Raw genomic sequence first — 22,916 nt, forward strand, 5'->3', positions numbered from 1 at the left:
AAAGTTGGTCCTTGTTGGGGATCTAAATAGTAGAGTAGGAAATGATTGTGAGACATACAAAAATATTTTGGGAAAATTTGGAGAAAAGAGCAAAGCTAATAATAATGGCAAATATCTGTTGGATTTCTGCTCAGGACATGGACTGGTTATTACTAACACCATGTTCCAACATAAAAATGTGCACAAATTCACATGGAGAGAAGAGGCTAGGAATAAGAAAAGTCTCATTGACTATGTTATTGTTGATAGTGATGTTTTCTCCCTGGTGCAGGACACCAGAGTGTACAGAGGATTTGAAATTGGAAGTGATCACTATTTAGTCTTGAGCAGGATAAAATTGAATTTCATATTGAAAAGAATAACATGTAAGAAAGTTTTAAAGCGAATAAAAGTTGAGCAGCTCTCAGATGTGAACTGTAGACTAAAATACAGAAATATTATTGAAAAGAAAATGAAAGAGTTTGAGAACAGGAATCAAACCTTGGAGATTCAGTGGCAAACTCTGAAGGAAACATTGATTGATTCTGCCAGAGAGGCATGTGGTGAGGTTGTGTGCAAAGATAAAAAAATCAGAACTCCCTGGTGGACACAGGAAGTTAAAGAGGCAGTGAAGGAAAAGAAGAAAGCATATCAAAAGTTCCTGGCAAATAAGTCAGCTTTTACTCTTACAGAATACAGAGACAAATGTAAGAAAGCTAAACAGTGTGTAAAACTAGCTAAACAAAAGTCATGGGAGGACTTTGGCAAGAATATAGAAAATAAATATCAAGAAGGTGGCAAAATATTCTGGAGGTTGTTGAAGAAGCTTAGGAATGGAGGAAAGAGTGCTGTAAAAGGAATTAGAGATGATAAAGGTGAAATGAAAACAGGAGAAAAAGATATCCTTGAAGTATGGAGTAATTACTTTGAAAAACTGCTAAATGAAACAAGCAGTGATGACAGCACAGTGATAAAAAACACTGACCAGGCATGCAGTCAGGAATACATATCCATACTTGAAGTAGAAAAAGCCATCAAAGGCTTGAAATGTGGAAAGGCAGCAGGAGTAGATGATATTCGACCAGAAATGCTGAAGTATGGTGGTATAAGAGTCTTACAGTGGCTGCACTACATAGTTCAGAAAGCCTGGACAGAGGGACGAATTCCCGATGATTGGAGTAGAGCTCTCATAGTACCCATATATAAAAAGGGAAATAAAACTGAATGTGAGAATTACAGAGGTATTTCCCTACTGAGTGTTCCTGGCAAGATCTATGCAAGTATACTTGAGAAACGGTTGAGAAGAATTGTGGAAGAAAAGCTTGGTGAAGAACAAGCTGGATTCAGGCCAAATAGAGGCTGTCAGGATCAGATCTTCACTTTACGACAAATAGTCGAGAAAGCATGGGAATATAACAAAGATCTGTATTTAAGTTTTGTTGATTTGGAAAAGGCATATGACAAGGTGCCAAGAGAGAAGCTATTCAATATGCTGCAGTTATATGGTGTCAATGGGGCATTATATCAAGCAATACTTAGTCTTTATTTGAGTTGTGAGTCAGCAGTTAGAATTGAAGGAAGTACAGGAAGATGGTTTAATGTTAAATCTGGTGTGAGACAAGGATGTACATTATCCCCTCTGTTATTCATTATCTATATGGATCACATTATGAAGGAATGTGGTATTAAACCTGATATCAAAATTGGAGATGTTAATGTCAGCTCTTTGCTTTATGCGGATGATGTTATACTTCTAAATAAATCCGCTACAAGTCTGCAAGATTCTCTGACTAAATTGAATAGCTGTTGTAATAGATATGGTATGAAGGTCAGCAATAAAAAGACAAAGACAATGAAAATAGGCAGAATCATTGAAAATGTCAACTGTGTTGTGAATGGAGAACCTGTGGAACAAGTAAAACATTTCAGCTACTTAGGCACAATTTTTACTGAAGATGGTAAACTAAATATAGAAATAGACAACAGAATCAGCAAAGCTGGTATGGTGGGAAGTCAATTGAATAAATTCATATGGAATAAGAAAGAAATTAGTCGGAACACTAAATTAGCTGTATACAAGACTGTGTTCAAACCAATTTTAACTTATGGATCTGAGAGCTGGGTCAGAAGTAAAACACTTGACCAAAGACTAGAGACCGCAGATATGAGAGTCCTGAGAAAGATTAGAGGCGTGAACAGATGGCATCAATGGCAATATCATATTAAAAATGAGGATATTAGGAAAGAACTTGACATTGTCAGCATCCAGGAATGCGTTAGCAGAGCTAATCTCAGATGGTATGGTCACTTAAATAGAATGGGAGAGGAAAGATTAGCAAAACAAGTGTTCTCTGCCAGGTTGGCAGGAAAACGACCCAGAGGAAGACCAAGATATAGGTGGATTGATACGGTACAAAGTGCCTTAGACGATAGAAATATAAGATCTGATAATGTTGGAGTCTTGACAAGTAACAGACTGATTTGGAGGAAAATTGTAGATAGGAAGTTAGTAATGATGTAATTTTTTCGTGTAGTACTGTCATATCCTGTACACCCCTTGAGGGTACATGGCAGGAATTTGATGATGATGATGATTAAGAGCAGATAATGTACATTACTAAATATATAGTAGTAGTATATTTGGGGTGCTTAAGGGTCAAAGCTGTATAACTGAGAGGAGACCTCCACATAGCCTTTAAAGGAATGCAGAGAACCGACCAGGGCTTCTGACCTAATGTCCAATCCTCACCTTCTCGTGGTGCACCCTGTTGGGTATCTACTTTGATACTGAACGAACGAGGATGGGCTGGCAATTTGGGATTTAGCCGACCAAATTGTATTCTTATTGGTTAAACCAAAATAAAAAATGATGGTACAACATGACAATATTTCATGCCGGCTGGGGCGTCGCCCGGTTAAACAAGGCCCCCATTGTTTTCGTCAGGGAACCAGGGCGAACAGCGAAAAGTCAGCTACTGGAACAAATCTGAAAACAAACCCCAACTCAACATCACCAGAGTTAAAGATCGGTACTATCAACGTAAGAAGCCTGAATGGCAAAGAAATGGAGCTAGCTGAGGAATTAGATAAGTACCACATCGACATAATAGGGGTGACTAAAACAAAAAACGCAAAAACTGGCGAGATCTTTCTGAGCAATAAATAACAAATGTTATATTCAGGCAATAACAATCAAGGAAAAAGAAGGAGTAGCCATAGTATTCAATACAAAATATGAGGCTAATCTTGAATGGCAGGCAGTCTTGAGTAGAGTGATGTGGGCAAATATGAGAATGGGGAATTGGACAATGAGACTTATTTGTGCCTATGGCCCCACAGGTTATACTCAGGTAGAAGTATTTTAGTAGAAGTAGAAGTAGAGGAATTTTTTGATGCTTTCGAAAAAGCAACTGATACAATGAAAAAAGAACAGTTGGTCCTTGTTGGAAATCTAAATAGCAGAGTAGGAAATGATTGTCAGACATACAAAAATATTTTGGGAAAATTTGGAGAAAAGAGCAAAACTAATAATAATGGCAAATACCTGTTGGATTTCTGTTCAGGGCATGGACAGGTTATTACTAACACCATTTTCCAACATAAAAATGTGCATAAATTCACATGGAGAGAAGAGGCAAGGAATAGGAAAAGTCTCATTGACTATGTTATTGTTGATAGTGATGTTTTCTCCCTGGTGCAGGACACTGGAGTGTACAGAGGATTTGAAATTGGAAGCAATCACTATTTAGTCTTGAGCATGATAAAATTGAATTTCATATTGAAAAGAATAACATGTAAGAAAGTTTTAAAACAAATAAAAGTTGAGCACCTCTCAGATGTGAACTGTAGACTAAAATACACAAAGCTTATTGAAGAAAAAATGAAAGAGTTTGAGAACAGAAACCAAACCTTGGAGATTCAGTGGCAAGCCTTGAAGAAAACCCCGATTGATTTAGCCAGAGAGGCATGTGGTGAGGTTGTCTGCAAGGATAGAAAAATCAGAACTCTAAGTTTGGACACAGGAAGTTAGAGAAGCAGTGAAGTAAAAGAAGAAAGAACATCAAAAGTTCCTCGCCAAATAAGTCAACTTGTGCTCTTAGAGAATACAGAGACAAATGTAAGAAATCTAAACACTGTGTAAAACTAGCTAAACAAAAGCCATGAGAGGATTTTGGCAAGAACATAGAAAATAAATATCAAGAAGATGGCAAAATATTCTGGAGGTTGTAGAATGGGCGAGGAAAGATTAGCAAAATAAGTGTTCTCTGCCAGGTTGGCAGGAAAACAACCCAGATGAAGACCAAGATATAGGTGGATTGATATGGTACAAAGTGCCTTAGACAATAAAAATATAACATCTGATAATAATATATAATATAACATCTGATAATAATATAATAAATTTAGTTTAATCCTTTATCCAAGTGTGAGCAAACAAAGTTTGCGCCTGAAAGTATCTTCAGGACTGGGTTAAGGTGGTACACACCAGGGCAACTCGTTGCAAAGGTGGAGCAAGCTACCAACACTCCTATCTCAGTATCTCCTATAATGCAAAACACATCTCCTTGCGGATATGTCTAATGTTATGCATTAAGGGAAGGGCCACTACCCAGACTAGTTTCGACCTTTATTGAGGTCTCTTCAGTGGGAGCCAGGCCCAAGTGGAGATATCAGGCAGAAGCATTAGCAGGTCATCTCTACCTATAGGAATTGCCAATTGGTGTGCCACCCTTTTTTAATAATTTACTCTGGATTTAGAGAAAGATGTTGAAAGTTTATTTTTCACTTGGTTAGAGTATAATAAATTTAGTTTAATCCTTTATCCAAGTGTGAGCAAACAAAGTTTGCGCCTGAAAGTATCTTCAGGACTGGGTTAAGGTGGTACACACCAGGGCAACTCGTTGTATTATACTCTAACCAAGTGAATAATAAACTTTCAACATCTGATAATGTTGGAGTCTTGACAAGTAACAGACTGATTTGGAGGAAAATTGTAGATAGGAATTTAGTTAACGATGTAAATTTTTCATGTAGTACTATCATATCCTGTACACCCTTTGAGGGTACATGTCAGGAATTTGATGATGATGATGATAGTAGTAGTATCTGAAAGATACCATGAAGGTTTGGAGCATGCCAACATCTATACTTCCCACACCACCTTCACTGTACGTGAATACGTCTAGGATGTCTTCCTTTGTACACAAGAACAACATTAAATGTAATTTAGTGACTATAAGAACTTTCCATATAGCTATAAAGTAATTAAATATATGAATAAATTATTTATATTTCTTATACACATGTTAAGCCACGAGTCTTTCTGCATAATTTAATATGCTACATGTGAGCCTAAGCCAAATTATCAGTCATAGAATTATATACTCACCGTATTAAAGGATTCTCTAACATCTCCAGTTCTCTTTGTAATTCATCAAGCTTCATTCGTAAGTGCACAGACTGGAGTACATCATCTTCATTTAGTTCTGCTTCAGAATCACTGACATTCATTTCGCTGTGAAGCATATCCAGCTCTTTCTTTATCTTCCATCCCTCATTCAACATATCTTCAAACTTTGTGGCCATAGACTCTGGTATAACTTTGCTTTTAACATCAAAAAAACTTCAAAGTGAAAGCATAAAAAAGAGAACTCCATGAAAATGATATAAAATGTTGGACAAAACATCAGTATTATTAGTTATAATAATAAATCATATCGCTTAGTTAAAATTTAAGTTATGTAACAATTTTGACAATTTTATTTAGAGTAAAACAGGTTATTATTGTAAAGAATATAAAAACTGCAAATTATAAAATACACAATCCAGAACAAATCTGAGAACAAACCCCAACTCAACATTACCAGAGTTAAAGATCGGTACTATCAACATAAGAAGCCTGAATGGCAAAGAAATGGAGCTAGCTGAGAAATTAGATAAGTACCAGATCGACATAATAGGGGTGACTGAAACAAAAAAGACAAAAACTGGTGAGATCTTTCTGAGCAATAAATACAAAATGTTATATTCAGGCAATGACAATCAAGGAAAAGAAAGAGTAGCCATAGTATTCAACACAAAATACGAGACTAATCTTCTTGAATGGCAGTCAGTCTCAAGTAGAGTAATGTGGGCAAATATCAGAATGGGGAACTGGACAATGAAACTTATTTGTGCCTATGGTCCCACAGAAAGTTCTACTAAGGTAGAAGTGGAGGAATTTTTTGAGGCTTTAGAAAAAGCAACTGACACAATGAAAAAGGAAAAGTTGGTCCTTGTTGGGGATCTAAATAGCAGAGTAGGAAATGATTATGAGACATACAAAAATATTTGGGAAAATTTGGAGAAAAGAGCAAAGCTAATAATAATGGCAAATATCTGTTGGATTTCTGCTCAGGAAATGGACTGGTTATTACTAACACCATGTTCCAACATAAAAATGTGCACAAATTCACATGGAGAGAAGAGGCAAGGAATAAGAGGAGTCTCATTGACTATGTTATTGTTGATAGTGATGTTTTCTCCCTGGTGCACTACACCAGAGTGTACAGAGGATTTGAAATGGGAAGTGATCACTATGTAGTCTTGAGCAGGATAAAATTGAATTTCATATTCAAAAGAATAACATGTAAGAAAGTTTTAACGCGAATAAAAGTTGAGCAGCTCTCAGATGTGAACTGTAGACTAAAATACACAAAGATTATTGAAGAAAAAATGAAAGAGTTTGAGAACAGGAATCAAACCTTGGAGATTCAGTGGCAAACTCTGAAGAAAACATTGATTGATTCTGCCAGAGAGACGTGGGAAAGTTGTCTGCAAGGATAAAAAAATCAGACCTCCCTGGTGGACATAGGATGTTAAAGAGGCAGTGAAGGAAAAGAAGAAAGCATATCAAAAGTTCCTGTCAAATAAGTCAGCTTGTGCTCTAGGAGAATACAGAGAAAAATGCAAGAATGCTCAACACTGTGTAAAACTAGCTAAACAAAAGTCATGGGAAGACTTTGGCAAGAATATAGAAAGTAAATATCAAGAAGGTGGCAAAATATTCTGGAGGTTGTTGAAAAAGCTTAGGAATGGAAGAAAGAGTGCTGTAAAAGGAGTTAGAGATGATAAAGGTGACATGAAAATGGGAGAAAAAGATATCCTTGAAGTATGAAGTAATTACTTTGAAAACCTGCTAAATGAAACAAGCAGTGATGACAACACAACACAAAACACTGACCAGTCAGGAATACATATCCATACTTGAAGTAGAAAAAGCCATCAAAGAATTGAAATGTGGAAAGGCAGCTGGAGTAGATGATATTCGACCAGAAATGTTGAAGTATGGTGGTATAAGAGTCTTACAGTGGTTGCAGTGCATAGTTCAGAAAGCCTGGACAGAGGGACGAATTCCGTAAGATTTTGGAGTTGAGCTCTCATAGTACCCATATATAAAAAGGGAAATAAAACTGAATGTGAGAATTACATAGGTATTTCCCTACCGAGTGTTCCTGGCAAGATCTATGCAAGTATACTTGAGAAACGGTTGAGAAGAATCGTGGAAGAAAATCATGGTGAAGAACAAGCTGGATTTAGGCCAAATAGAGGCTGTCAGGATCAGATCTTCACTTTACAACAAATAGTGGAGAAATCATGGGAAAAAAACGAGATCTGTATTTAAGTTTTGTCGATTTGGAAAAGGCATATGACAAGGTGCCAAGAGAGAAGCTATTCAATACGCTACAGTTATATGGTGTCAATGGGGCATTATATCAAGCAATACTTAGTCTTTATTTGAGTTGTAAGTTAGCAGTTAGAATTGAAGGAAGTACAGGAAGATGGCTTAATATTAAATCTGGTGTGAGACAAGGATGTACATTATCCCCTCTGTTATTCATTATCTATATGCATCACATTATGAAGGAAAGTGGTATTAAACATGATATCAAAATTGGAGATGTTAATGTCAGCTCTTTGCTTTATGCGGATGATGTTATACTTCTAAATAAATCCGCTACAAGTCTGCAAGATTATCTGGCTAAATTGAATAGCTGTTGTAATAGATATGGTATGAAGGTCAGCAATAAAAAGACAAAGACAATGAAAATAGGCAGAATCATTGAAAATATCAACTGTGTTGTGAATGGAGAACCTGTGGAACAAGTGAAACATTTCAGCTACTTAGGCACGATTTTTAGTGAAAATGGTAAATTAAATATAGAAATAGACACCAGAATCAGCAAAGCTGGTATGGTAGGAAGTCAATTGAATAAATTCATATGGAATAAGAGAGAAATTAGTCGGAACATAAATTAGCTGTATACAAGACAGTGTTCAAACCAGTTTTAACTTATGGATCTGAGAGCTGGGTCAGAAGTAAAACACTTGACCAAAGACTAGAGACTGCAGATATGAGAGTCCTGAGAAAGATTAGAGGCGTGAACATATGGCATCAATGGCAATATCATATTAAAAACGAGGATATCAGGAAAGAACTTGACATTGTCAACATCCAGGAATGCGTTAGCAGAGCTAATCTCAGGTGGTATGGTCACTTAAACAGAATGGGCAAAGAAAGATGAGCAAAACAAGTGTTCTTTGCCAGGTTGGCAGCAAAATGACCCAGAGGAAGACCAAGATATAAGTGGATTGATATGGTACAAAGTGCCTTAGATGATAGAAATATAAGATCTGATAATGTTGGAGTCTTGACAAGTAACAGATTGATTTGGAGGAAAATTGTAGATAGGAAGTTAGTAATGATTTAATTTTTTTCATGTAGTACTATCATATACTGTACACCCCTTGAGGGTACATGGCAGGAATTTGATGATGACAATCCAGAACACTGGAGGAATGAATTTAAGATTCAGCTGACATTAAATGAAGGCAAAGATCAGTTTATAAGAATTTAACTTTTCTTCCCATATTCTTCAATCTACTTTCCTGAGTCTTGTTTATTCTCCTGTCTTCCAGATTGCCATCACTGGAATCCAACAGCCTACTACCATGTTTGTCATGTGTTACATCAGGAAAGGATTCTGGTAGTCTTAAACTGCTTTGGCAAGATAAGTAGTCCTGAATGGCCTGACCAGGATCAATTAGCTAGCACACTTGCTGCAAGGATCAGAAGAGTTGTTATAAGCCTTTTTCCCCCCATGGTCTAGGAGCAGGTCTGGTAACCCGGTATTCCAATTCTGCACATTTATTGCTTGTCAGAGTGGACATCTATGCATGGATCCATCATGAGTGGAGGATCCCTAGTACCAAACCAAAAATCCTTTTCAGCATGAATCCTTTATTTTCAAATTTTTCAGGAATGTTACAAGGCCTAACCTAGTATAGCTATCAAAGACACATCAGATAATAGAAATAAACAGAAAACTTCTGAATTATATATAAATATATTATTGTGTTGCATCATCTATTAAGCAGACTATGTCACCCTTCATAAAGAGCTTAGAAAGATAGGCAGAATTTCCCAAAACATTCACTCAAAAAAATTACAATCTTGTGATATTCTTGTAGATATGTTAATGCTCACAAAAACAATCAATGGTAGAAATACCGATTATGGTTACATTCCAAAAAACACTCCAGTGTTGGAGATATCTGAATGGAATTTTGTTGATGTTCCTGATAATGAGATATATTCAGAGCTTAAAGATCAAAGAGTGACAGGAATAAAGCATATCCTGAAACACAGGGTGGTCTGACGCATCTAAACCTTCAACATCCATAAAAGCAGGGCATCTTGACTGTTTTCAGTAAGATGTTTTAAATATCAGAAATACAAGCACGTCCAAACTGCCTATCATGGCTTTATCATCTATGTCTGATGTAGTAATAAAAAAGATAATAAATCTTGCTCTGCAAAAAAATCCTAAATGTATCCAATGTAAAAGGAAGATCATCCAACCTACTTACTTGCAAGGAAGAAAATCTGATAAAATAGAGAAAATATCAACTTCTATCCCACCATCTAACATCAGCATACCTGTATATTATAGTCGTATATGTATCATAAAAGAATTTATGATACATATAAAACTATAAAGATACATAAAAACATACATATAAAACTATAAACATATAAACTATAAAGAGTTTGAGAACAGAAACCAAACCTTGGAGATTCAGTGGAAGGCCTTGAAGAAAACCCTAATTGATTCAGCCAGAGAGGCATGTGGTGAGGTAGTCTGCAAGGAATAGAAAAAACAGAACTCCATGGTGGACACAGGAAGTTAAAGAGGCAGTGAAGGAAAAGAAGAAAGCATATCAAAAGTTCCAGGTTAATAAGTCAGCTTTTGCTCTTAAAGAATACAGAGACAAATGTAAGAAAGCGAAACTGTGTAAAACTAGCTAAACAAAAGTCATGGTAGGACTTTGGCAAGAACATAGAAAATAAATATCAAGAAGGTGGTAAGATATTCCGGAGGTTGTTGAAGAAGCTTAGAAATGGAGCAAAGAGTACTGTAAAAGGTATCCTTGAAGTATGGAGTAATTACTTCGAAAAATTGCTAAATGAAACAAGCAGATGACAGCACAGTGGTAAAAAACACTCAACAGGCATACAGTCAGGAATACATATCATACTTGAAGTAGAAAAAGCCATCAAAAGGCTTGAAATGTGGAAAGGCAGCTGGAGTAGATGATATTTGACTAGAAATGCTTAAATATGGTGGTATAAAAGTCTTACAGTGGCTGCACTGCATAGTTCAAAAAGCCTGGACAGAGGGACAAATTCCCAATGATTGGAGTAGAGCTCTAATAGTACCCATATATAAAAAAAGGGAAATAAAACTGAATGTGAGAATTACAGAGGTATTTCCCTACTGAGTGTTCCTGGCAAGATCTATGCAAGTATACTTGAGAAACGGTTGAGAAGATTTGTGGAAGAAAAGCTTGGTGAAGAACAAGCTAGATTCAGGCCAAATAGAAGTTGTAAGGATCAGATCTTCCCTTTACAACAAATAGTTGAGAAATCATGGGAATATAACAAAGATCTGTATTTAAGTTTTGTTGATCTGGAAAAGGCATATGACAAGGTGCCAAGACAGAAAAGCTATTCAATACGCTACAGTTATATGGTGTCAATACGGCATTATATCAAGCAATACTTAGTCTTTATTTGAGTTGTAAGTCAGCAGTTAGAATTGAAGGAAGTACAGGAAGATGGTTTAATATTAAATCTGGTGAGAGACAAGGATGAACATTATCCCTCTGTTATTCATCATCTATATGGATCACATTATGAAGGAAAGTGGTATTAAACATGATATCAGAATTGGAGATGTTAATGTCAGCTCTTTGCTTTATGCAGACGATGTTATACTTTTAAATAAATCCGCTACAAGTCTGCAAGATTCCCTGACTAAATTGAATAGTTGTTGTGATAGATATGGTATGAAGGTCACCATTAAAAAGACAAAGACAATGAAAATAAGCAGAAGCATTGAAAATGTCAACTGTGTTGTGAATGGAGAACCTGTGAACTAGTAAAACATTTCATCTACTTAGGCATGATTTTTAGCGAAGATAGTAAATTAAATATGGAAATAGACAACAGAATCAACAAAGTTGGTATGCTAGGAAGTCAATTTAATAAATTCATATGGAATACGAGAGAAATTAGTCGGAACACTAAATTAGCTGTATACAAGACAGTGTTCAAACCAGTTTTAACTTATGGATCTGAGAGCTGGGTCAGAAGTAAAACACTTGACCAAACACTAGAGACCACAGATATGAGAGTCATGAACAGAAAGATTAGAGGCATGAACAGGTGGCATCAATGGCAATATCATATTAAAAACGAGGATATTAAGAAAGAACTTGACATTGTTAGCATCAAGGAATGCGTTAGCAGAGCTAATCTCAGGTGGTATGGTCACTTAAGCAGAATGGATGTGGAAAGATTAGCAAAATAAGTGTTCTCTGCCAGGTTGGCAGGAAAACAACCCAGATGAAGACCAAGATATAGGTGGATTGATTTCTATCGTCTAAGGTACAAAGTGCCTTAGACGATAGAAATATAAGATCTGATAATGTTGGAGTCTTGACAAGTAACAGACTGATTTGGAGGAAAATTGTAGATAGGAAGTTAGTAAATTTTTCATGTAGTACTATCATATCCTGTACACCCCTTGAGGGTACATGTCAGGAATTTGATGATGATAAAATTATAATATATTTCATAGACATAGCAAACATCTGAAAAACATCCTATGTGGCTCTAGGAAACTTGACTACCCTTGCCATATAACATCCAGGAATGGGACTGCAGAACTCCAAAAATATGTAATCACAAATAAAAAAAAAATAAAAAAAATAAGATGAAGAGAAATATAAAATCAATATGTAACCAGTGATTGATAAACACTAAACACAACTTAAAAATAATACCACTGTAGAGAAATTAATTCCAATTGGTAGCAACTGATGTTCCATTTATTTAAGTATTTCATTATTACTTTTATTATTTTATTTTTTATTTTCCCTCATGAGGTCAGGCTAGAGTCAATGGCTGACCTATGTAGTAATGCAGTAGCTTACTATAGAGCACTTATTCTTGGTGATGGCCTTAGTATAAAGATCAAAATATCAAAATGTTATTTTATCTTAGTTTAAGTAAATGCTCTAACATGGTTTGGCTCCCACTGATAAGACCTCAATAAAGGTAAAAACCAGTCTGGGGTAGTGGTCCTTTCTATTATGGAATACTAAAGGAATCAACATAAAGTCATTAGCATCTATATACAATTAGTCTAGTCAAGAAGAAATTTCATGCACAAATTTTATTTGCTTACACTTGGATAAAAGATTAAACAAGAATGTAATTTCTTCGCATTTTTAATTTACTAACCAGTATGTTTCTACCATATCTCCTCACCTCTGTCTTCCTCAAACTCCGAAGATCACATTTTCTCAATCTACCCTCATAAACACAATTTTATAGGCCAGTTATCATCTTGGTTTACTTACCACTCAATTGTGAATTGTTGCACCATTGTCTGACAACCCAGGTGATCATATCTGTACATAGTAATCCAGATGTAATCTTATTAAAGGCTTTAACATGGGAGAATAACTTTCATGTTCCTACAACTCAGGATTTCTTTTTAACAGTGCTGTTATCAGATGTGATTATCTAACCACATCTGATAACAGCATTCTGGTTTTAAAGTTTAGCAACGTGACACCTAAACTTTAAAACCAGAATTCAAAATAACCTCCAAGTGTCTGGTTTCAATGAATGGTTCCAAACAATTTCCATGAATATAATACTCTGCCTGTAATGTCCTCTATCCAAAATGCATAATTTCACTTGGCAACACTGAACTATTTTTTATTTTCCCACAAAGAAGTTATGATCTGTGTATAGCATTTCAGTTTTCTGCCACAGTACAGGATAACCTTTGTTGGTAGTATGATAGACTAATCTGGATTTGTATTTTCTTTTTTATCTTTAACATATTTGGACATGCAAATCACTCCACATTTTTCCCGAAATACTTCCAAAACATGAAATAAAAGCAGCTTTAATCCCACTATACTACATTAAAATTTTCGTATTCAACTAAAAAATGGTGCTGGTCTGGTTGGCCGAGTAATTAGCGTATCCGCTCTCCAACCAAAAGGCTAAAGGTTCAAATCCTGCTGTGGGCATGGATGCTTGTGATTGTCTGTGAAAATACTAGCAGTGGTGGTGGACGGTATATGGCATTGGTGTAGTTGCGGTTCATTGTGGTTGGTGGAGATGGAGTTGTAGAGTAGGTGCCCTCCCTTAGGGAGAGGGCACTTACTCTATAACACGAGTCTTTGGACTCCTTAGAGGTGTCAAGTAATAATAATAATAAACCACCTCACCCATCCCTTAAAAAAAAAAAAAAAAAACAAGAGATCTATAAAATCCACTCTTCAGTTATGTAGAAACATAACATGTCTAAATAGATGTTATGTAGAAACAAATAGGACGATCTGGAGATTCACATGTTAAAGATGGGGAAAGAAAAGAAAGCAAATCTAGTTTACCAATCAATGCACAGCATTATACACATCTGAAGGGAAGTGTGCTTTGTATTATTGAATACTGAGGCAACTGAAGTCAAGTTATTGACAAAAAACAGAAGTGCCATACGTGGAATAAAACTTCTTTGTCAGAAAATTTCTTCTTCTTATTGTGCTATCTTCTATCGAAGGTCAGCGACCATCTTGGCGAATAAACTGCGATCTTGTGTTAATCTGAGCAGTTGTGCACTGCTCTTTCCTGTCCACGTCTTGATGTTGTCAAACCATGATATTCTTTTTCTTCCTCTAGTTCCTTTGCCATCAATTCTTCCTACCAAAATAGTTTGTAGAAGTTGGTATTTGCTGTTTCTCATGATGTGTCCAAGATATGATGTTTTTCGTTTCTTGATTATTTGTACAAGATGTTTAGCTTTACCAATGGATTTTAAGACATCTTCATTGGTAATTTTTTCTGTCCATGATATCTTTAGCATTCTTCTGTATAGCCACATCTCAAAGGCTTCGATTTTCTTGATGGTTGTTGCCTTCAATGTCCATGTTTCAACTCCATAGAGCAGAATAGACCACACATAGCATTTCAGCATTCGGCATCTGACTTCCATGTTTAGGTCTTTATTGCAGAATAGTGTTCTCATTTTCATGAAGGACTGCCGTGCAACTTCAATCCTTGTCTTTATATCTATTTCTGGATCCCACCATTCATTAAGCCAGCAACCTAGATATTTATATCTTGACACTTGATCAATACTTTTCCCATTGAGTGTCAGTTTCATTGATGAGGCTGGATGTTTGCTGATGATCATGTATTTTGTCTTGTTGATGTTTATATTTATTCCCATTCTTTGACTTTCTATGTATACTCTGTCAATGAGTTTTTGGAGATCCATAATGTTATCTGCAATTAGCACGGTGTCATCTGCATATCGTAGGTTGTTAACAATCTTTCCATTTATTGTGATTCCCTCTAGACATTCTTCCAATGCTTTTTTAAAGATTGCCTCTGCATATATGTTGAACAGGAGTGGTGAGAGCACACATCCTTGTCTCACTCCTCTTTTGATGTTAATATCACTGGTGGTAATGTTGTCTAATTGAACGGTAGCTGACTGATTCCAATACAGATTTGTTATTAGTCTTATGTCTTGTTCATCTAGCCTTATTTGTTGAAGGATTTCTATTAAGTTGGTGTGTCTGACTTTGTCGAATGCTTTTTCAAAATCTATGAAACACATAAAGACAGATTTCTGTTTTTCTATGCATTTTTGTATCAATATTTGGGTACAGAAAAGGGCCTCTCTAGTACCAAAACCATTCCGAAAGCCGAATTGTGTTTCACTTAGAGTTTCTTCACTTTTTCTATAAATGCGATTCTGAATTACTTTCAAAAATATTTTTAATGTTTGGCTCATTAGACTAATAAGTCTGAAGTCACCACAGGAATTCGCTTTGGGTTTCTTTGGGATAGTGATAAATGTAGATTTGAGCCAATCTGATGGAAATTCATCACTTTCATATATTTTATTAAATAGTTTTTCAAGAAGTTTGATGTTATCTGGTTCGATTAATTTTAAAAATTCTGTTTGCACACCATCTGGTCCACTGGCTTTTCCTGTTTTACTTGTTTGTATAGCATTCTCTATTTCGCATTTCATGATTGCTGGTCCTTGAATGTTATCTTTTATATTTATAGGCTTCTGTCTAGTATCATTGAAAAGTTCTGTTACATATTTTATCCAAATCTGTGCTTTATTCTCTTCTTCTAGAACTATTTTTCCATTTTCGTCTCTTAGAGACACTATTTGCTTTTTCCTCAGTTTTCCGGAAATTTCGTTGATTTTCTTATACAGATTGAAATTATCATGTTGTTTCTGAAGCAGTTCAATTTCAGTACATAAATTTTTCATCCAATTTTCCTTGGCTTCTTTTATTTTTTTCTTGATGATGTTATGTGTTTCTGTATACCTGGCTAGGTCTTTGTTTTTATACATTCTTCTTGTATCAATAAGAGAAAGAATCTCATCTGTCATCCATTCCTGTTGTTTTATATTATTCACATAACCTACTTCTTCAATACTTGTTGAAAATTTAAGAAAGCTTAAAAAATGCCACACACACTGCAATAAAAACCAAGGCATCATCATGCATTAAGTATGGTTATCATTCATAAATCTCATTCACAGAAATAACCATTACATTCTGAAATGTGACAGTTCAAGCTAGTATGCATATGCCATCATGCATCTATTGTCAAACCAGTTTTCAAATGCTGATTTTGCTTTGATAAAGGTCACTTGTTAGTTCATATCTAACAAACTCACCTGAGGAAGTGGAGTATAAAAAAAGTATATGAAAACTAATAAAGTTTTTATCTTAGAAGTACGTGGCTTTTGTACTAGAACTTGCAAGAATTTCAATAACCACAAAAATCTCAGAGGTGGTCAGTTGACAACTCTCTCTCTCTGAGTGCATTTTATCCATACAAAATGAAACCTTCACTGACGGGATCAAAATAATACAGTAACACTAGGCATACTTGCAAAAATCTAAAAACATTGAAAAATAGTGCATAACTATTTCTCAAACTCATCAAATTATGCCTCATCTCAAACATGAAAAAAAAAAAAAAATCATGTATAAGATAAATATAAGAAACTTACAACTTAATTCTTGGAAGTAGATGTCTTTCAGCAAATATGCCATCATCGTCATCATCATCATCCCATGGTCTCCAAAGATTTTTATAGAAAAATCTATAAAAAATAGAAAAGAGGGCAAAAGTATTATAAGAAAAATGTTGTTTTTAAGCATAACTGAAAACTACAGAAACCACAAATGTTTTTCAATATTTAATTAGCTTCTGAATTTTTTTTTAAACATTTTCTTGTGAAACATGCAATTTCAGCCAAATTGCCGGGTTTTGTCAGTTCCTTTATTTATTTCTATTCATCATCATCAAATTCCTGATATTTATCCTCAAGGCGTGTACAGGATATGATAGTACTAAATGAAAAATTTACATCATTACTAACGTCCTATCTACAATTTTCCTCCAAATCAATCTGTTACCTGACAAGACTCCAATGTTGTCAGATCTTATATTTCTATCTTCTAAGGCAGTACTTCCCAAACTTCTGGATGTCAGGGCCCTCTCTTGGAAAAATTAAAATATTTCACGGCCCCCCTTGAAAAAATTCTTAATATAGACATATATTATTATAATCTTTATTGTATTTATATTCAATACAAAACATACACAGAGAATATTGCAAAATTCAAATGCAAATATTACATTTTTAGCATCTTGCATACACATTTGACATGGCACATCATCCCATATTTTTATATAGATAGATATATTGTTATTGGACATTTGCAGTACAAGCACATGAAACATAAAATGTTTAGTAATAAAGAAAGAATTAAAAACATAAAAGAAGTTTAATAACAATTTAATGTGATGGATGTGTTTCAATACTGTTACAAAAAGTCAATATCAGGTGAACCATTTGAAACTGCAATTCTTAGATTTCTGTTTTGAAATGAAACTAATATGAATAAGCATATTTACTAATATTCATCAAGCGCCGAAATACGCAGGAAGCAAAATTCGTGAAACCGCACCAATGTGTGATTTTTTTTCCATTAAAATATAAAAAATAACGAAAAAGAAATAATAAAAATTAAATATGTTTCTTTTAAGATAAAAAAAATCTAATTAGTCTTAAAACATTTTCAATTTGTTTTCATCATTTCACAGCCCCCTCCTCAACAAAACCTACGGCCCACAGTTTTGGAAGCACTGTTCTAAGGCTGTATACAGCCTTAGAAGTGCTTAGGGTATAGAACAGAACTTACTTTTTACTGTATCAATCCACCTGTATCTTGGTCTTCCTCTGGGTCATTTTCCTGCCAACCTGGCAGAGAACACTTGTTTTGCTAATCTTTCCTCTCCAATTCTATTTAAGTGACTATACCTCCTGAGATTAGCTCTGCTAACGCATTCCTGGATGCTGACAATGTCAAGTTCTTTCCTAATATCCTCATATTTAAAATGATATTGCCATTGATGGCATCTGTTCATTCCCCTAATCTTTCTCCGGACTCTCATATCTGTGATCTCTAGTCTTTGGTCAAGTGTTTTACTTCTAACCCAGCTCTCAGATTCATAAGTTTACTGGTTTAAACACTGTCTTGTATACAACTAATTTAGTGTTTTGACTAATTTCTCTGTTATTCTATAAAAATTTATTCAGTTGACTTCCTACCATACCAGCTTTGTTGATTCCGTTGTCTATTTCCATATTTAATTTACCATCTTCACTAGAAATTGTGCCTAAGTAGCTGAAATGTTTTACTTGGTCTATAGGTTCTTCATTCACAACGCAGTTGATATTTTCAATACTTCTGCCTATTTTCATTATCTTTGTCTTGTTATTGCTGACCTTCATACCATATCTGTTACAACAGTTATTCAATTTAGTCAGAGAATCATGCAGATTTGTAGTGAATTTATTTAGAAGTATAACATCATCTGCATAAAGCAAAGAGCTGACATTAACATCTCCAATTTTGATATCAGTTTTAATACCACTTTCCTTCATAATGCGATCCATATAGATAATGAATAACAGAGAGGATAATGTACATCCTTGTCTGACATCAGATTTAACATTAAACAATCTTCCTGTACTATCAAGCACTACTTAGCCTTCAATTCTAACTGCTGACTTATAACTCAAATAAAGGCTAAGTAGTGCTTGATATAATGCACCACTGACACCATACAACTCTAGCATTTTGAACAGCTTCTCTCTCTCTCTCTTGGAATCTTGTCATATACATTTTCCAGATCTACAAAACTTAAATACATATCTTTGTTATATTCCCATGACTTCTTAACTATTTGTCATAAAGTGAAAATCTGATCCTGACAGCTTCTATTTGGCCTGAATCTAGCTTGTTCTTCACACCAAGCTTCAATTCCACAATCCTCAACCGTTTCTCAAGTATACTGGCATAAATCTTACCAGGAACACTCAGTAGAGAAATAGCTCTATAATTCTTACATTCAGTTTTATTTCCCTTTTTTTTTTTTTTATATGGGTACTATGAGAGCTTTACTCCAATCATCTGGAATTGGTCCCTCTGAACTAAGCAGCGCAGCCACGGTAAGACTTTTATACCTCCATACTTGAGCATTTCTGGTCGAATATCACCTACTACAGCTGCCTTTCCACATTTTAGACTTATTCTACTTCAAGTATGGATATCTATTCCTGAATGCATGCCTGGTCAATGTTTTTTTTTTTTTTTTTTATCATTGTGCTGTCATCACTGCTAGTTTCATTTGGCAATTTCTCGAAGTAATTACTAAATACATCAAGGATATCTTTTTTTTTTTCCAGTTTTCATTTCACCTTTATCATCTCTAATTCCTTTTACAGAATCTTTCTTCCATTTCTGACCTTTTTCAGCAACCTAAGAATATCTTGCCACCTTCTTTATATTATGTTCTTGTCAAAGTCTTCCCATGACTTCTGTTTAGCTAGTTTTACACAGTGTTTAGCTTTTTTACATTTGTCTCTGTATTCTCTAAGAGCACAAGTATACTTATTTGTCAGGAACTTTTGATATGCTTTCTCCTTTTGCTTCACTGCCTCTAACTTCCTCTGTCCACCCTGGAGTTCTGATTTTTCTATCCTTGCAAACAACCTTACCAGATGCCTCTCTAGCTGAATCAATCAATATTTTCTTCAGAGCTTGCCACTGAATCTCAAAGGTTTGATTCCTGTTCTCAAACTGTTTCATTTTTTTTTTTTTTATGAATGTTTGTGTATTTTAGTCTACAGTTCACATCTGAGAGCTGCTCAACTTTTATTCACTGTAAAACTTTCTTACATGTTCTTCTTTTCAATATGAAATTCAATTTTATCCTGCTCAAGACTAAATAGTGATCACTTCCAATTTCAAATCCTCTGTAGACTCTAGTGTCCTGCACCAGAGAGAAAACATCCCTATCAACAATAACATAGTCAATGAGACTTCTCTTATTCCTTGCCTCTTCTCTCCATGTGAATTTGTGCACATTTTTATGTTGGAATGGTAATAACCAGTCCATGTCCTGAGCAGAAATCCAACAAGTATTTGACATTATTATTAGCTTTAGTCTTTTCTCCAAATTTTCCCAATATATTTTTGTATGTCTGACAATCATTTCCTACTCTGCTATTTAGATCCCCAACAAGGACCAACTTTCCTTGTTCATTGTGTCAGTTGCTTTCTCTAAAGATTCAAAAAATTCCTCTACTTCTACCTTAGTAGATCTTTCTGTGGGACCATATGCACAAATAAATCTCATTGTCCAGTTGCCCATTCTGATATTTCTCTCATATCACTCTACTTGGAATTGCCTCCCATTCAAGAAGATTAGCCTCATATTTAGTGTTGAATATTATGGCTTCTCCTTCTTTTCCTTGATTGTCATTGCCTGAATATAACATTTTGTATTTATTGCTCCGAAAGATTTCATCAGTTTTTGTCTTTTTTTGTTTCACTCACCCCTATTATGTCGATCTGGTACTTATCCAATTCCTCAGCTAGCTCCATTTCTTTACCATTCAGGCTTCTTATGTTGATAGTAGTGATCTTGAACTCTGCTGATATTGAGTTGGGGATGTGTTTTAGAATTTGTTCGAGTAGCTGACTTTTAGCTGTTTGCCCTGGTTCCCTGGCAAAAACTACATGGGCCTTGTTTAACTGGGCAAAGTCCCAGCCGGAATGAAATTCTGTCATGTTGTACCATCATTTAATACTGTAGTTTAAGCCAGTAAGACAATTGGGTTTGCTAAATCCAAATTGACAGTCCATCCTCGTTCGTTCAGTATTCAGGTAGATACCTAACAGGGTGCACCACGAGAACGGGAGGATTGGACATTAGGTCAGAAGCCCTGGTCAGTTCTCCGCATTCGTTTAAAGGCTACGTGGAGGTCTCCTCTCAGTTATACAGCTTTGACCCTTAATCACTCCTGTCATTTCTATTACTTTTTTAAATAAAATTAAAACATACATGCTTTAAAGACATTTAACATGAACATACTTTTTATTTTTTAAAAATTAAAGAAAAAGGAAGTGCATATTCTCGTAGACAGGCTTATACGTTGGTTATGCATTACTAAATCACTTAAAGAATTGAACAACGTAGATACGAATATAAATTAAATTATACTTTAATAAATATTTCTGATATTTTGGCAACGTCATGTTGCCATCTTCAAAAGGAACTTACAAAAAAAAAGGCACGTGCACGTAGGCACTACAAAACAGTAACTGAGAATGATGTGATGAAGCTATTGTTCTCCTAAAAGTCCTGATGGTGCCCTCTAGCAGGCTAAGTAGGTGTTCTTGGCCATTGGGCTGAAGGTCTGCTGATGTAAGCTTCCCAAATTTGGGGCAGTCGCATATAACCAAATTTGTTGAGGTTTGGAGAGTTTCTCCTGGCTGAGGCTGTATTACTGTAGCTTTCTTCCACTGTATTTTGTGGCGTGTATCCAGAGCATGGTCTGCAACAGAATGGCTGTACTTGTGAAAACGGATGTAGTCCTTGTGTTCAGAAATCCTGATATTCACTGTCCTGCCTGTTTGGCCAAAGTAGGACAGTTTACAGCTGCAAGGGACCTGGTATAGACCAGGTAGGTCTAGGGGAAGTGGTTGGTCTTTAGTAGAGCAGATAAGGGATGCAAATTTTCTGTATGGTCTGTAACAGGAGGTCAGGTCATGTTTTTTTTTAAGATTTTGGTAATTTTTTCCAAGGTGCCTCGGATGTAGGGAATGGTGATGGATTTAGAGTAATCTTTGTTGTGGTGGGGGGGGGGGTTGTAGGTTTTAATATTTTTTGGATTTTTTTTGGGGGGGGGATAGCCATTGGCTGAGAAAGTGTTGAGGATGTGATTTAGTTCAGTGTTTAGGGCCATGTCGGTAGAACAGATTAGTTTAGCCCTGTTGTATAGTGTTTTCAGCACTCCATATTGTTGTGAGGGGGAAATTGTTGGTGAATGTACCTGCTTGTATGGGTGGGTTTTCTATAAACTGAGAAAACCAAGGTTACATCAGGCTCACGGGTGACTAATGTATCTAGGAAAGGGAGGCTGTTGTTTTCCTCTTTTTCCAGGGTGAACTTGATTCTGGGGTGTTGGTTGTTTAAGCGTGTTAAGAAGGAGAGGAGTGTATCAGAATCATGTGTCCAAATAGCGAACATATCAACGTAGCAAAGCCATATGGTTGGTTTTTGTGAGGCAAAGGCTAGGGCTTTTTCTTCAAAGGTCTCCATAAAGAAATTGGCCAAGGGTGGGGAGAGTGGTGAACCCATGGCTGTCCCCTCTATTTGTTTGTAGAATTTTCCCTGCCAAATGAAATAGCCTGAGTTCATTGTGAACTGAAATAGGGCTGAGATATTGGGGGAAAATTTAGCTTGGATTAGCTCTAAAGTTTCCTTGAGTGGGACATTTGTGAATAAGGAGAAGACGTCAAAGCTGACCATTATGTCAGTGTGTTGGAGTGTAAGGTTTTCTATGCTGGCTTTGAAGTGGGCTGAGTTTTTTATGTGTGATGGTGTGTTGCCAGTATAGTGTGTGAGCACTTTGGCCAAATGTTTAGCTAATTTATATGTGGGGGAATCAATGCCATCCACTATGGGATGTGATGGCATATTTTCTTTATGTATTTTTGGGAGTCAGTTTATAGAAAACCCACCCATACAGGCAGGTACATTCACCAACAATCTCCCCCCCCCCCCTTACAACGATATGGAGTGCTGAAAACAGTATACAAAAGTAATCTGTTCTAACGACATGGCCCTAAACACTGAACTAAATCACATCCTCAACACTTTCTCAGCAAATGGCTACCCCCCGCCAAAAAAAATCCAA

The 22,916-nt window shown here is 35.6% G+C and overlaps 1 protein-coding gene across 2 annotated transcripts in view; it reads right to left on the reverse strand.

Annotated features, from left to right (window-relative positions):
• Positions 1 to 22,916, reverse strand: part of nesd (SHC binding and spindle associated nessun dorma) — a 101,916-nt gene that overhangs the window by 53,303 nt on the left and 25,697 nt on the right. Inside the window, exons 3-4 of one of the 2 annotated variants that reach the window (XM_090392008.1) lie at positions 16,650 to 16,742; positions 5,369 to 5,584 (exon numbers count right to left, since the gene is read on the reverse strand). In XM_090392008.1, coding sequence (XP_090248134.1) covers positions 5,369 to 5,584; positions 16,650 to 16,742 — 309 coding nt within the window. Of the gene's footprint in view, positions 1 to 5,368; positions 5,603 to 16,649; positions 16,743 to 22,916 lie in introns of both variants that reach the window. The other variant, XM_090391999.1, reaches the window with a different exon arrangement.

This window comes from Typopeltis vanoorti, chromosome 1, assembly GCF_054136105.1.
Source record: "Typopeltis vanoorti isolate ZY-2024b chromosome 1, IOZ_Tvanoo_1.0, whole genome shotgun sequence".
Lineage (NCBI taxonomy): Eukaryota > Metazoa > Arthropoda > Arachnida > Uropygi > Thelyphonidae > Typopeltis > Typopeltis vanoorti.